General features: G+C 44.6%; 4 protein-coding genes across 4 annotated transcripts; 1 reads left to right on the forward strand and 3 right to left on the reverse strand.

The window, feature by feature from the left end:
* Positions 1-738: 738 nt before the first annotated feature.
* LOC104642811 (olfactory receptor 5AR1) lies at positions 739-1,668 on the reverse strand. Its single transcript, XM_010311916.2, has one exon. It carries the CDS (start codon positions 1,666-1,668, stop codon positions 739-741), a length of 930 nt encoding a protein of 309 aa, XP_010310218.2.
* A 4,772-nt stretch (positions 1,669-6,440) lies between these two features.
* LOC104642812 (olfactory receptor 9G9-like) lies at positions 6,441-7,370 on the forward strand. Its single transcript, XM_010311918.2, is given in 4 exon segments — positions 6,441-6,457; positions 6,459-6,566; positions 6,568-6,795; positions 6,797-7,370. Coding segments are annotated over 4 exon segments (927 nt in total).
* A 2,803-nt stretch (positions 7,371-10,173) lies between these two features.
* On the reverse strand, positions 10,174-11,166 carry LOC104642273 (olfactory receptor 5AP2). Its single transcript, XM_010311193.2, has one exon. The coding sequence runs from the start codon at positions 11,116-11,118 to the stop codon at positions 10,174-10,176; it is 945 nt and encodes a 314-aa protein (XP_010309495.2). The 5' UTR covers positions 11,119-11,166.
* A 3,851-nt stretch (positions 11,167-15,017) lies between these two features.
* LOC104631529 (olfactory receptor 5AR1) lies at positions 15,018-16,031 on the reverse strand. Its single transcript, XM_010303900.2, has one exon. The coding sequence runs from the start codon at positions 16,020-16,022 to the stop codon at positions 15,018-15,020; it is 1,005 nt and encodes a 334-aa protein (XP_010302202.2). The 5' UTR covers positions 16,023-16,031.
* Between the last annotated feature and the right edge of the window lie 305 nt (positions 16,032-16,336).

Consider the following 16,336-nt stretch of genomic DNA (forward strand, 5'->3'; position numbering starts at 1 on the left):
AGAGTTGATATTGACACCAACGTGTGATTAAGTTATTTACATTTGCACACCATCTGAGAAGCAGCTTTAGGAACAGCAAAGTCGAGGCTCAAATTGCCCGGGGGTTTCAGGAAAATTAACGCCAGCACTCACTGTGACATCGGGAAGGACCAAACGCCTTGAATTCAATCTGCAAATTCACTTGCAGGAGCCGAGGTTTTGGTGAAAAAGCCTTTCAGAGTGCCAAGCCAGAAGCCTCAGCCTGAGAAACTACAGCGAAGAGTTGTGTGATTGGGTTATTAAGTGGTTATATGACGTCCTGTAGTCCTTCAGGTCTATCCCATTCTCACCCAGCCCTGTAGGCAAAAGGTTTCCATGGAGAAGGGGTTTCTGACTCTTCTGGGTTGTCCTCTGAAGTTTAGCAATCTGGAAAACTGTGCTCGGGGTAATCCAGGCTTTCTTTGCAGTTGTTGAACAGAGAAATGAGATGGATGGGATGAATCAAGCTGTGTGGAGGGGCTGCTCATTGTTCATTGACCGTTGATGGTGCATGAGGTTGGTCTTCATCTCATCCACCTTCAACTATGCAGGAGTTACATGTCTAATCTGTGTTGGTCACCTGAGCTCTCCTTATAATTAAGAGAGCTAAATTATAAATAAATTACCTAAATACACCTTCGTACAGACTACAATGCAATTCTGAGTCGCACTCAGTAACAGCAATAAGGAAATATTCTCCTGGTCACCAGTTTCCTCCACTCACTGCCTTCTCCCAACCGCTCTTCTGAGGGCAGCCTTCACCTCCCTGTTCCTCAGGCTGTAGACCAAGGGGTTCAATGTGGGGGTCATGATGGTGTAAAACAACGTGGCCGTTTTGTTCTCATCCAACGCAAAGGTGGAGCTGGGGCGCAGGTACATGAATAAGATTGCCCCAAAAAACATGGTGACGACTGTCAGGTGGGAGGTACAGGTGGAGAAGGCTTTTCTCCTGCCCTCCGGAGAGCGGATCCTCAGGACAGTGGGGAGGATATAAGTATAGGAGACAAAGATGATGGTCATGGTGCTGAGACAGTTTATGCTGACAAGAGCAAGGACGACCACCTCATAGGTGTGGGTGTCAGAGCAGGAGAGAGCTAAGAGCGGGGCAATATCGCAGAAGTAGTGGTTGATAACATTGGAGTGGCAGAAGGAGAAAGTAAAGATGAAAGTGGTGTGTGTCACCGCATGCAAGACACCGACGGTGTAGGAACCAGCGACGAGACACCAGCACATCCATCCGCACATGATGGTGGGGTACAGGAGGGGCTTGCAGATGGCCATGTACCTGTCATAGGCCATCACGGCCAGCAAGAGGCACTCGGTGACCCCAAAAACAACAAAGCAGCAGAGCTGGGTTGCACACCCTGAGAAGCCGATGGTTTTGTCCTCCGTCAAGATCTGTACCAGCATTTTGGGGAGGATGATGGAGGAATAGCAGATGTCGACAAAAGCCAAGTGGCCAAGGAAATAGTACATCGGGGTGTGAAGGTGAAAATCGGTCCTGATTAATACAATTATCCCAAAGTTGCCCAAGAGGGTCACCATATACATGGCCAGGAAAGCCAAGAAAACAGGGACCTGGAGATCCGGGCGGGTGGTCAGCCCCAAGAGAATGAACTCATGCACATCAGTGTGATTGACAGGTGTCATTCTCTGTAATGCATTCAACCTGTGGGAGATAGGTAAAGTGGTAGACAATGATTTGGGCAGCTCAGCAGGACCCTCAGCTTCCTCAGTGTCACCAAAGGGAGCCAGAGCCCTTCCTACTGGAGAGTCATAAAATGTCAGCTGGACTATGGATAGCTCTCGGAAGAGCCAAGCCTCCATCCAGTGGCTTCAAAAGGATTCTAAAACCAAAACCTACTTGACAAGCTGAAGAGTGAGAAAGCCCACCTGGGTTTAGCTCAGCATTGCATCTCCTACGCAGGTTCCTATTTCTGCCTTCCTGGGGGCATTTAACACAGGAGGAAGGTCAATACACTGGGCATTTCTTAGTAATCTTTTTTGTTGTTGTTAAATTAAGATATTTAATGCACTTTGTTTTTTCCTTAGTAAATGACAGGTACATTTTGAAAATAATTGTTTTTTTAAAAATACACCAACATGGAGCAATTCAACTTTTTTATTCAGAAATACTTTTCCTGTCGACTTTAATTTCCCTTTGGAAAACAAAGCAGAGTGAAAGCGTGGGCATTTTTTCTTTCAAAGCTGAGATGCAAGCACACGGTTTTCAGTACACACAGTCTTGACAACGCCATAGGCAAGGAAATTCATGGCAGCACACTGGCGACAGGGAAAGTAACGTGGATGTAGAACCGAGGCCATACATGCAAACACGGGAGGAGCTGAGCAGGGCAGGGAGAGGAGATAATACAGCCTGTGCTGTGGGTAGCGAGCACCCTCTTGGCCATCAGGGCCATCCCTTGCCATTACAGTGGCACCTGTGAAAAGATCCAAAACCCACGTCTCCTTGTTTTATGTCATCTAAACTTTAAAGCAGAAGAATCGTCCTCCCATGTAGGATTCCTTCTCTTGTTCTCAGTCTCGTTGCTATAAATGAGACATCTTACACCTCTGGTCCTTTCTTTCCTCTATCTTACCACCTTCAAGTCCATCACACAAAAAGGAAGGGGTGCTTACTTTAGCCCCATGATGTCCCTGATGTCCCACCACCAGAAGAGAAGATGCCCTCACCTTGGACATGACTTTTCCAACAAAACTCAGAACTTCAGTGTAGATCCATGAAGCTCCTTCAGCAACTGGGATAAGTTTGGCTGCTCCTCCAGATGATGACCAAGGCCATAATTCATCTTCAAACAAATGCTGAGAGTGCTTTTTATGGACTCTCTTCTTAAAAGCTGCACTGAGGATGATTTGTTGCTGCACCTTCCAGAGGGCAGACAAGCCCCCTCTGTAGTTTTTAGCATTCAAGTGGTATTTATACTTATTTCTGTGACCTTGGAGGCATTCCAGTCCATGGAGAATAGATGCTTGACAACAAGCAAAATCCACCTGGAATATAAATTTCTTCATCTCCGGGCTCACTAATGAAGCCCAGGAACAATTAGCTGTGAGTATCTGCATTCAAGAAGATGTCTTCCCCCTTCTCCCATGATGAGGAGAGTGAGTGGAGATCTGTCCACTGGGTCCAAGTATTATGTACAATACTGTGGTCTTGATGTATGGATTCATGAAACACTTTCCTATCTGCTTTCTCCAAGAGATTTAGTTTACAGAGCTGGTGGTCTCTCTATAGTTGCTGGAGTAGGTTACTACTTTCAGAACGTCCAACAGCTGCATTTCAGAGACCACTTATTCCTGCCTTTATTAGAGGGGGATTATGTTGTTTGTCCAGATGTGTATTTGTTTTGACAGTGAGAATTCAGAGGTGTTATACCCCCCTCAGCCAAACTCTGCACGTACTCAGACTGCCCGGTGATAATCTTTCACCACCACCATCACTTCACAACCGCTGCCGATGGCTCCGTGGCTAAGAGGCATGCCTTCATCTAGTAAAATATATGAACATATAAAGAAAGGCACCAGTTATTTTCAAAATGTTATGATAACTTTTCTCACAAGTAGGTCCTCTATTAACTTATAAGATGCACTTTTTTCTTCAATATTATTTTTTGGGGCCAAAACCCTTAGCAGGCTAGGTACAGCCACTCCAGCCATTGCATCCCTCTGGGATACAGGCAGCACTTAGGACCAGTTGAACATGGCCAGCTCGTAATTTCCCCTTCTGAAGACACTCTGCCTTTACCTGGCAGCAAACCCAACAAAGACTTGCCTGATCTCATATTCACAGTTTACCTAAATGCCACCACATGCCCAGCTTTTCAGCAGGATTTAAGTCTAAGTGGACAAGAGCAGCATTTTCTGGCAGTAGGAAAAGCATCATCAGCTTGAAATATCAAGAAGTCTGCCAGACTGTGTCTGTATTGTTGTTTTTACTCCCTATCCTTATTCTGTCCATTAAATCTTAGTGACTCAGAAAATAGATAAAAACGCAGTCTGTGCTCAAGTGTGCAACAATGCCAAAAATCCTCTAATGAATTTTAATTTAAAAGAATGCAGAAAGCAAAACCTACAACAACAACAACAACAACAACAAAAAAAGGTAGTGAGGGTTGTGTGACTTCTTTCCCTAAGATACCTGGCAGGTTTTGGACTCCAGCTGCCAAAAATTTGTCCTGGGAATGAGAGAAGATACCCAGACAAATTCATAAGCGGATTTTATGCTTGGCTGGGGCAGATCTTTCATGTTTGGAAACCAGCTGGTCCGCATGGGTTAACCGCAGTACACAGCTCCTTCCAAATTTGCTCATCAGCTGTGCTTGAAGTTTAATTTCATTCCACCAAAATCTGTACAATTTCAACACTGACTCGATAAGCACTGAATTGCTCAAAAGGAAAAAAAAAAATAAATGCTAAGGTGTGAAATGAATCATTCATTGGCACGTGGTGCAGGGTCTGGTGCTAGTCATCATGGCCAGTCTCCTGGATTGGTGTGGGATTTCTCATTGTGCGTCCCAGCCTGCAGGACACCAGAAGGAAATATCAAAATGAAATTGGAAACAACATTTTTTGAGAAATGAAAAGTTAATTATGGAGTTGTAGTGTTGGGGTTTTTTTTCTTTTCCAGATTATTTATAGCTACCTCAGTGCTTTTATTTTACATGCCGGCTTTTGAATCTGAGCATGATTTAGCTGAATGTTGTCATCTACAGGGGCAGACTTCTTCATCTGACCACTCTAGGAAGCAATTAACCTTGCTCCAAAATAAACACCCTAAATAGCTATCTGAATATTGCCTAAAAGTTTCCACTTCTCCTCATTGACTGCAGAGTTCAAGTTACTCCCTGGACCAGGAAAAAGTGGTGTCTATTGTCCACACCCTGGTGATCCCCATGCTGAGCCCCCTGATCCACAGCCTGAGGAACACGGAGATGAAGGATGCTCTAGGGAGACTCCTAGGAAGAGTTCTTGTTTCCTCCTGGATTCAGGCTGGTGAAAAGATACGATCAACTAAATGCAAGTAACTTGGATGTTCTTGAGACTTCATCTTTGTTCTGCAGCTGTAGTGATGAAAATAATGAGCACAGGGACTTAAAGGTTCATGTAACATGGAAAACCATGGAAAGCTCTGAAAAAATCTCTTTTTGGGGTGCAGGGAGTAACTTGGGGGATTTTGGAGGGATGCACCACTGCGTAGCAACATTTTGTTCGGTGCAAAGGACATGATGAATAGCTGAACTACACACTTTGGGGACCAGGTCCTTAAGGAAACACAGAACAAAGACCGTGAGTAAGTATTTCTAGGCAAAAGGGGCCAACAAGGGATACGGTGTCACGGGTAGCTAAGAAGATAAATCTTCAAGGGGATTTTTTTTCCCCCTTTCTTTGTCTCTTCATCTCTGCCCATCTCTTGTGTTACCTGGTGAGAAACATTAGAATCAACGTACGAGGCCAGATGAGAAAATCATCAAGCCGACTGCAGGACCTCTGAGAAGCAGCCAGCACCGGGGACACCTGGAGAGGGTCCTCACAAACCCGGCTGGAGCACGGGGGAAGTTGCAAGGAAGCAGCAGGACACAACTCATGTTCTGGTCTCCCTATGGAAGAGTCTATCACTTTCATTAGCTATAAAAGAGCTTAAATAATTAGTTTTTAGGCCGACAATGTCAGGTGAGATGAATTCCAACTTCTGTAGGTGCAAGTGTGCCTGTACTCAGGTGTGCAAACACATGCGCACCCTGCATGACTGCAGCTTTCACAATGTCCCAAAAAATAGAGATCTTTCCAGATACGCACAGTTGTAATTATAACTTTTAGGGCGTACATCCAACCATTCAATATTTGCTCACACAAAACAGAAAACTTAATGAGGCAGTGCTTTTACTGGTATGGCTCATGAAAATGAATTTAACGAAACTGGTTTGGTTTGTACCAGATGGCAAATCTGCATGTGTTTGTCTTCAACGTGTGTCTCCAGTTCCTCCACATGTACTTCAAATTAAGGAGTGTCCATGTGCGAGTAATTTAATGCAATGCTGAGATTGAGATTTCACATTCACAACAGTCAGAGAATGCACAGTCAGCAAATACCTACAGAGATACATGTATACATACGTACATGTATATACCCAGCCATATTTTCATATCCTGTTTCCTGTATATATTTTATTAAGAATTTAATCCATTATATGCCATATATACTGCTGTGTTCATACCCGCATGCCTAGCACCACGCACAGTGCGTGTATGTACGCATGTCCATGGCAAATGCAGTGTTCTGGTGCAGAGGAATGCCAGCAACATGGAAGCCCTCCTCTTAGCCGGTGTCCCCAGACCCCACACTGCAAATATCAAAGAGCCACCATGATCTGTGTCTCCAACTCAGTCCCATTCCCCTGTCCATGGAGGAGAGGAACCACCAGCTTCATCCTCCTGGGGTTCACCACTGACCCAAAGCTGCAGCTTCTCTTGTCCATGGTGTTCAACTTAGCCTAGGACACCATCCTCGTGGGCAGCATCACCCTCATCAGCTCATATCCCAATGTACTTCTTCATGGGGTACTTGTCCTTCCTGGATCTCTGGTATTCCTCCATCTACAACCACAAGGTCCTGCTGAACTGTGTCTCCGAGGACAAGAGCATCTCCTTCGCTGGGTGTGCTGCTCAGCTCTTCATGTCCAGTGGCTTGTCCTACACTGAGTGCTGCCTGCTGGTGACGATGACCTACAACCGGTACGCAGCCATCTCCAACCCACTACTACACTGCTGCCATGTCCAAGAAGCTGTGCATGGGGCTGGTGGCTGCCTCCTACCTCAGTGGCTTTGCCAACTCCACTCTCATTACCAGCCGCACGTTCACCCTCAGCTTTTGTGATGCCAATGTCATCGATGACTGCTTTTGCAACCTGCCCCTGCTGGTGAAGCTCTCCTGTGATGTGACAGACAGCTACCAGGTGCTCGTGTATTTCATCCTGACCTCCAACATCATCCTTCTCTCCATTCTCATCCTCACATCCTATGCCTCCATCCTGGCTGCCATCCTGAAGAAGTGTTTGGCCAAGGGGCAGCACAAAGCCTTCTCCATCCGTGCCACCCACCTCACCACCATCATCCTCTTCTACGGCTCCATCCTCTTCATTTATGCCCAGCACAGCTCCACATATGTCCTGGGGAGGGACAAGGTGGTCTCTGTGTTCTACACAGTGATGATCCCCATGCTGAACCCCTTCATCTACAATCTAAGGAACAAGGAGGTGAAGGAGACTGCTGAAGAGACAGACAGCTTCTTAGCAGAAGAAAAGCAGGGATTACGTCCCCAAAGATACATATAGCAAGAAGTGAACCTGTCTTTTCTTGTTTGTGTTTTTATTTGTTGCTTTTCACAATAGGTGCGGGAGGAAGCAACACAGGAGCCTAAGCTCTTCTGATCCTGAAGTGCTTCCTGATGGACAGGAGATGTCACTGTGCAGACAGATCTCCTCTAGTTCCCACCTCTCCCCATATATAATTTAGATCTGTACTATAAGATGGGATCTTAGCAGTGGCTAGCCTGTAGCCTGGTACTACAACATCATGTTCTTCACCTGGTGCTTTATCTGGATTAAATAATCCTTACTTATGCCAAACCTGCAGCTCAGGTGGAGCGCCATGTGTCATGAATGTAACGTGCCTCTGCTCCCGAGCTGTCCCATTATTTCCTCACGATGCTGTATTGCATCGCATAAACATACTTTCCATGGTCCTAGATTATTTTCCCATTGGAAGAGACAATGTTAAGAAGTACAGAGGCATCTGGGATTGAATTCAGTTGCCTGAACGTAGGCTCTAACACCATGGAGATCCCCACAGGTCTTCCTCTGAGCTTTCAGATGCTGCTCCAGAGCGGCCCAACTCTTCTGAAGGTTGCATGGCATACATGCCAAGCGCATGTCAACATCCTTGGCACCTCAGGGCGGAGCAAATGGCACCAGATTTCTACGTAGAGGGCAACAGATCCCAGACCTGGCCTGGGGAATTTCACTGCATCTTGCTCCTTTCCTGCAACTTAAGCAAAAAGTTTCTAGCACCACTTGTAGGAAAACATGCAAAAAGGGTGAAGCGGTTTCTTAGTTATTAAAGTATCTTTTTTTCCTTTATAAAGTTTTAGTCCAACTGAAAGGGAAAAAAAAAAGCTATTATTATTATTATTATTATTATTATTATTATTATTAAGACTATTGTGAAGAGGGATTAGGTGGACCGAAGTAGACTAATCTCCTTCAAATTTAGATAAATAAAAGTTGAATGATTAAGTCTCCATTTGTGATCTATAAAGTGTTTCAATTTTTCTAGTTTTTGTTCAGACAAAGAGTGCAGTTTAAAAAGTTTAAGTTTGAAGACCAGTTTAAGAATTTAAAAAAAAACAACAAAACCACAAGCAAATCTATCCCAAGGTAATTAATGACAAGAAATTCAAGGTGTGAGGTGTCCTTGAGGAGGTCCAAAGGTGAGGAGAAATGCAACGAGCTTCCCTGGCTCCCTCTGCTAGAAGGTCAAAAGCTGGCAGGGACAAATCACCCCATTAGTGAGAACGAAGGGAACTACATTATCTGCACACGTCACGAAGACAAGGATGTCCCTTTCTTTAATGAGAACGTATGACCAAGCTTGTGCCGGCACAGAGAGCCCTCCAGCAGGCCTGAGCTCCAGGCTCTCTCCATACAGGTGGTTACGGCTGTTTCCATCACAAGTGATGCTGCTCCCCTTCCCAGAGCAAGAAGTGCTCCTTGGGGATCAACCGCTCTTCCAGGAGTCATCAGCCTAACAAGACCTTCTGGGGTTTACCAAGAAAGTTTCCTAATCGCTATGAAGGCTTCTCAGAGGGCTCGTAGTCAACTTGCCTCATTCTTCTTAACAAGTCATGAGAGACTAATTAGCAGGGGCTAACAAGAAAGAAATTTTCTTCTTTGTTAATGACAAAGTGCACTTCTACAGCTACCTTGCTTGTCAGAGCTAGTCCAGGCCCCAAAGCCGATGAGTTGGAGGGTCAGTGTGTTGGCATGTGACTGTATTAAGGACAGTTGTGTGTGCCTGGATGGATGGAGAGCGATTAAAGTACCTGCCCCTTACCCCTGAGGTTAAATTCCCACCTGCAAAGTAAGGTCCTTCTTCCTTGGTGGGATGATGCAGTGGCCCAGCACCACCTTGAACTCCTTCCTGAGGAGGTATAGTGTTGTGCTTGGTGGGACGACTGGTTGTGGTGGGATCTTCTTCCATCCTGGTCTTGGGTCTGCTCAGGATCACTTCTGGGTGTTTTTTTACCCCATATTTGGTCCTTGTCAGCACTCTCTTGTCTTCTATTGGCCTATGGGGTTAGCTATGCTATAATTGCTGAAGGTGGTTAGTTGTTCCCCTGTATCTTGTCATTTATTTTAGAGGGAAAAAACACACAATTACTCAAATCTAAGCAAAAGCAGTTAATAATAATGTAACCCAAATAAGCTGAAAATGCCAGGATAGGCAGCGGGGACCTGACTAGTGGGTAATTTTACCATTAGTCATAGAAGCTGCCAGATGATAGCTTTCTGGTCCTTGAGCAAGTTGCAGGCACTGCAGAGGTTTCTCAGATAAGTTTGAAAATACAGCTGAGCGAAAATAAGTTGCAGAAAAGGCCTGATGAGCCTTGTTGCAGTGAATTGTTGTTTTGAAGCCCAGAGTCTATTGCTAGTACTGGGAACCCTAAATTGCCTGAATCTTGCGTTCATCAGAAACGTGCCCATTATTTGATACGAAGAGAGCTCTGGTGATCAGCTGAAAACAATAGGTGTTATTTGTTGTCGTTGCTCAAGACAACAGTGGTCATGCATTCTTAAATGACAAAGGGTCAGATGGGCTTAAATTCCTGAAATTTAAATAATATCAGGCTGTAAGCTCAAATAAAAGCAGCTAATGCATCCCTGAGACAGGTCAGTGTATGGCCTCATCCAAGAGGAGTTAATGACCCAGTATTTAGGAGCAAGACAGAGGTTTCCCAATATTTTTGTCCCCAGTAGCTCGCAGGAGAGCACTGCTTCTTTTATACCATAGTAGCACAGAAATGGAAAGTAAAAGGGTTGCTGAGAAGACCTCCTAATTCCTCTGAAGCTCTAGGGAAAACTATTTTTCAGATCGACATTTCCTCTCCGTCACTCTCCCTAGCGCATCCTTCACCTCCCTGTTCCTCAGGCTGTAGATGAGGGGGTTCAGCATGGGGGTCACCACAGTGTAAAACACAGAGGCCACTTTGTCGAGGTCCTGGGAGTGCCTGGAGCTGGGCCGTGAGTACATGGATGCTGCAGATCCATAGAAGAGGGTCACGGCAGTCAGGTGGGATGCGCACGTGGAGAAAGCTTTGTGTTTGCCCGCGGCCGAGCGCATCCTCAGGATGGTGGCCAGGATGTAGGTGTAGGAGACGAGGATGGTCAGGTTGGTGACAAACAGGTTGAAGCCAACTACAATGAACATCATAATCTCATTGATGGTGGGATCCGTGCAAGAGACGGCGTAAAGCGGGGGCCCCTCACAGTAAAAGTGGTTGATGATGTTGGGACCACAGAAGGACAGCCGAAGCGCAAACCCTGTGTGGATGGTGGCATTCATGATCCCAGCGAGGTACGAGCCAGCTACCAGCAGCGCACAAACTCTGCTGGACATGGAGATGGCATAGAGCAGTGGGCTGCAGATGGCAACGTAGCGGTCGTACGCCATCACAGCCAAGAGGTAGCACTCGGTGGTGGCGAAGACCGCGTAGAAATAAAACTGTGAGAGGCACGCAGAGTAAGAAATGGCCTTCCTTTCTGCTAGGAGGTCTGAGAGCAGTCTGGGGGTGATCGAGGAGGAATAGCAGATGTCTAGGAAGGACAGGCTGCTCAGGAAGAAGTACATGGGGGTGTGAAGCTGGGCATCCAGCCTGATTAACGTGAGCATCCCCAGGTTTCCCAGCAGAGTGATCACGTAGATCACCAAGAAGACCATGAAGAGGACAGCCTGGACATCCCCCTGCTCTGAGAACCCCCAGAGGACAAATTCAGCACTGGGAGTGTGGTTTCCTTTGGCCATCATCGTAACGCAGTTGCTGTAGGAAAGCAGAGATGCAGAGAAACACAGAGTCAGCACGTTCCCCGTTTCCCCACAAACAGATGTTAAAGATGTGTTTATCCTTATCGGGAAATACAAACCTCAGAGGCAGAAACCTATTGAACAACATATTCAATGTTTGTCTCAAAACACGTTTTAAAGCAAGCGAAGTGCACGATGGAATTTATTTATATGGTTTTATTGGTTTGATAAAGTCACTTTGTAAATAGGAAGCATTATTCTACCTCCTGAAGAAGTTAAGAAGCTTGTTACTTGTCAGATCCCAACAGATAACCACAGCAATTTATTCTAACATTAGAAATCAAAGTCTTCATTTAAAAGATTAAAAAAAACCCCAACTTCTCAGAAAACAGAAGGAGAAAAAACACTGGTGAGAGATAGAGACATTTTTAAAGATAATTTCCTTTAGGAGTTACAGAACAAATTAAAATAAAACTCTAATTTCTTCCCTTCCTTCCTACAAAACTCTGAAATTGCTTGAAACAGGAGATTCAGTGCAAGTATTAACCCCCCTTCAAATATGGTGATGTTCGTGTCATTCCTGTGATGCCACTAAGCTGAGAAAGACAGCAGAAAGAATTTATAAAGGTCGGTACCGGTGGAAACCCCAGCAATGCTACGGTGCAGTTATGACTGGGGGGAGTGAGATGCTGATAACGCAGGGTGGGGTTTTGTGGTTTGGTGTTGTTGGTTTTTTTTTTTTAAAAAAAAAGGAGATAAAATTAAGTTCATGTCTTCTTAAAACAGAAGTTAGGAATAGTCACAGAAATTGGTCCCTGAGGGTTTTTGAACTGTTAAACAAGATACCAAATTATACCATTGGAAAGGACCCTTCCGCACGAGGAAAGTTCAACACACGCGTCCTACCTTGACTTAGACGTCAGGCTCCCTTAAATCTGGATTTAGTCAAACAAATTTTTATATTTCATTCCAGCACTAAGTCAGCTGCAGAAACTTTCACGCCCCTCTAAAAAGATTTGAAGTTTGCCAAATAAACCAGGTAGTGCTTCTATGCCGTGATCTTCACAGCAGAGCAAACAGGAGGACTGTCGGTGCGTGGTCTATTATCTTCTTCGTGTAGAAGGTCTGAGACAAACCAGAACCCAAGGACAACAAGGTTGGGGGTTTTTTTGCCAGCCTGATAACACGCCTCAGACCACCAACGCTTTGTAGAGCCACTTCATCACTTGTCCAAGCTACTGCCCTCTCCAGCTGCTGGGCAATAATTATGAACCCCGGTGATGTTAATTAAAATAACCAGCTGAGATTGAGGGGCTGCTGACCTCTGGCAGTGCTGATGTATCTCGGTCGGCTTTGCTCATAGCCGCAGCTAGTGCCTGCCTTAAATTTGGAAGAGCAACTTATAAATGCCTGGGGTTTGCATGAGAAATCCTGACCTTGGGTGATTATTTTGTGTGAAAACAGGCTCCTGCCTAAAGTCCTCTCCTTGCAATGGATCAACTCTTTGTAGCATTATTTAGTCTAAAACTCACCTGTCTGCTCACATCTCAGGGCCCTTTCTGGTTGATATAATCAGAGATTAATATCTCCTAGACCAAAATTTCAGCTGAGAAATAAGCCCCAATTTCTTCCAGGATTGGTGTGAAAAGCAAGAATGATCTGCCAGTCGTGAAGGGCGTCGATACCTGACCAAGAAATGCCGCTGTTTATAGGATTCTTTCGTTAAAAGACCGAGGGTTTTGCTGCTGCCCTCCCGGGTATGTCACGCAGGGAACTTCTCTTGGGAGATGATGACTTTGGAAACAGCCCTGTAAGGAGGACACGTGCACGGATAAATAAACACAATTAGTTTCAGCAAGTTAAATGTAAGCTTGAGTATCTTTTCCCACTTCTTTTTATATATATATCTATACAAAATTCTATATAAAGAATATATAAATAAAGAATTTTATATATATATAAAGAACATAATATATAAAGAATTTTATATATGTAAATATGTCTCTTGGAATATACAATTTATCTCTTGGAATAGCATAGAATTAAAAAGAAGTAGAGATTCAAGGATTAGGACATGGCTCAGGATTTGGAGAAGTGTTTCAATGCTATTGGGGAGGGAGGGAAAACTATTCAGAAACTTTTCTGCTGCAATTTGTTTTAACATTATCTGGGATATCCTGTTGTTCCAAAAACCCAGAGAGTTGAATCCAGACATCTGTGAGAGTCACAGCTGGGTTTATGGAGAAATTTTTTTTTTTATTGCTCTTGAAAGAATAAAATGGTACTAGTGTCTGTAACCAGATCTAGGGAATTATTTCCTATCCATCCATGGAAAATATAAACCTTTTTTCAGGAAGTTAATGTCTGATATTAGTGACCTTTATGTCAAAGCAAAAGCACGGCTCTGACACTGTCTTCATCCATTTTGCTTTCCTGTTCTTTCCCAAAATAATTTTCTGGATGCTGAGCAGCCGTGCCCAGCTGAATTATAAATTATTGATTAAAAGCTGGTTTCAGCTTCTCGCTCTTGAGTGTGGTTTTTGAAGGACTCCAAAACATCAGCCTGGTGAGCTGAAGCTTTCCCCCTATAGATTAGAATATGCTTAATTTAATTACTCTATTAATCACTTAATTTATGTAAATTTATGTTTACATCAACTCCTCAGAATATGCCCTGAGTGTGACTGCTCTGTGCAAAATGCACATCTGCCGTGTAGCTGTGTCAGCCCTTTGCAGCCAAGCAGCAAGCGGAGAAAACCATGCATTTTTTCCAGAAAAATTCATCTCGCCCTGATGTGGGTGTTTAAAACAGACCAGATGAATCAAAGTCCCCAAATGCCTAGTTGTCTCCATAAGGGGAACCGATGGTGACTAATTCAGATGTGGAAGCCTACAATTAGATAGGATGACTCCTGGACCGAGATGACTCAACCCCTGAAATGTGGAAGCAGAAATTATTAATAAGAAATTAATATTTCCCAGAATGGAAAATAAACTTTGCCTGGATGGAGACACATAAGTAGGAGCGGAGATGGTGGGGGAGTTTTGGCCAATGTTGAGAGTCTTGGAGTCATCCAATGAGTTGGGCATGTCTGAATACAACATATGGCCAGAAGCATGGAGGCTTCCTGTGTTGTCAACGGCAGATGACATGCTGGGAAAAGCCAGGACTGCTCAGACAATGTCATGAAAGACTGTTTCTGGCCAAGCTGAGTGACTCCTTGTCACAGGGGATAAAACCACCCTGCTCTTAGGCAAAGGGGCATGTGATTGTGGTGGCTCCAGACTGGTAGATGTCCATAGGGGAGACCCATCCAGGAAAGCAAGATGACCAGCACAAGTGGTCTGCAATATATATATATATATATATATATATATATATATATATATATATGAAGCATGGGGACATGCTATTCCCCATAAAGACTATCTTTGGATGAACCAGAGAAAATAATAAATCAGGTTTATTGTGCTAAAGCAAAACCTTAGGCAACTACTTAGAAAATGTGAAAACAAAGTTACGAAAGAGACTGTCCCCCTCCAACATATAGTCTTTATTTAGCTGGTCCCCTTCTGCTCTGAGCCACCTCTTTCAGGCCACAGAATTTAATATTGTTGTAACATTGAGTAAATTCTCTTTGGTAAAAACTATCAACTGTGCATGTTCTAGAGCTGCTTATAAGTTCGTTTACTCCAAAAGTTTCACTGACAATATACGTGTGTTTAGGATTGCCTCTCTTTCCTGCATTCTGTCCTTCTTTCAGACATTGTAATTACAGGTAATACATTTTTTAAGGGACCCCAAGGTGGTATTAATTCATAATTCAAACTCTGCATCATTCAGCATGAGGTAGAGCATGTACATCTCACCAGATGCACAGAAATGTAGTGCCCTTCTTCTGTCAGGTGTCAGCCTTATTTCTTCTGCTCACTCTGCTGTGGTGATACCTACTTTGGTTTGGTTGGAGCGGGACCTGTGGAAATACATGCAAGAGAAGCTTGTTCGTAGATTTTCTGAGGGTGGTCCTCACCTCCTTGTTCCTCAGGCTGTAGATGAAAGGGTTGAGCATGGGGGTCACCATGGTGTAGAAGATGGAGGCTGTTTTCCCTTGATCTGTGTGTTTGGAAAAGGGATGGAAGTACAAGAAAGCCGCAGAACCGTAGAAGAGGACAACAGCCATGAGGTGGGAAGTGCAGGTGGAGAAGGCTTTGTGCCTGCCCTCTACAGAGCGGATGCTCCAGATGGTGAGCAGGATGCAGGTGTAGGAGACGATGATGGCCAAGACTGAGGTTGTTATGATGAAGCCAATGCATGTGGCCATCATCATCTCATTGAGCCAGGTGCTGGAGCACGAGAGTAGCAGGAGCGGTGGGATTTCACAGTAGAAATGATTGACAACATTTGGACCACAGAAAGAGAGTCGGAGGAGAGCGCTGGTGTGCACGAGGGCATTCAGGCTCCCGGCAGTGTAGGAGCCCACCACCAGCTGGACACGGACCCCATGGGACATGGCAGCCAAGTAGTGCAGAGGCTCACGGATGGCTGCGTAGCGATCGTACGCCATGACGGCCAGAAGGATGGCTTCTGTGGTGCCGAATACTGCAAAGAAGAAAAACTGCGTGATGCAACCATTGAAAGAAATGACATTTCTCTCAGCAAGGAGGCCTGTCAGGAGCTTCGGCACAATGGATGAAGAATAGCAGATGTCCAGGAAAGAGAGGTGGCTGAGGAAGAAGTACATGGGCATGTGAAGCTGAGAGTTGGTCCTGATGAGGATGATCATCCCCAGGTTCCCCACCAGCGTGGTGATGTAGATGAGCAAAAATATCACAAAGAGCAGCTCCTGCAGGTCGGTGAAGCCCAGAAGGACAAATTCAGTCACACTTGAGTGGTTCCCCCCAGCCATTCTCCTGGCAGCAAGACAAAGAAACACGGGGAAAAGGTGAAATAATTTCTCCCAGCTCACAGGATTATGTAGTGCCTGAGGGTAAGGCAAGATTTGGTGTCTCCTGGATCAATACACCCACTTATTGGGAGAAAAAAATAGGATAGCCAGTGGGCAGGCTGAAGATCCAAAATAATATATTGAAAAATAATGTATTAACAAAATAATAGCCAATAGAACACAATATGGAAAAAAAAATCTTAAAGCATAAATCTTAGATATTGCTGGCACATTGCAGAAATAATTGGTCTTGCAAAAAACCTTGCAAATGATGT

This window comes from Balearica regulorum, chromosome 5, assembly GCF_011004875.1.
Source record: "Balearica regulorum gibbericeps isolate bBalReg1 chromosome 5, bBalReg1.pri, whole genome shotgun sequence".
Taxonomy (NCBI): Eukaryota; Metazoa; Chordata; class Aves; order Gruiformes; family Gruidae; genus Balearica; species Balearica regulorum.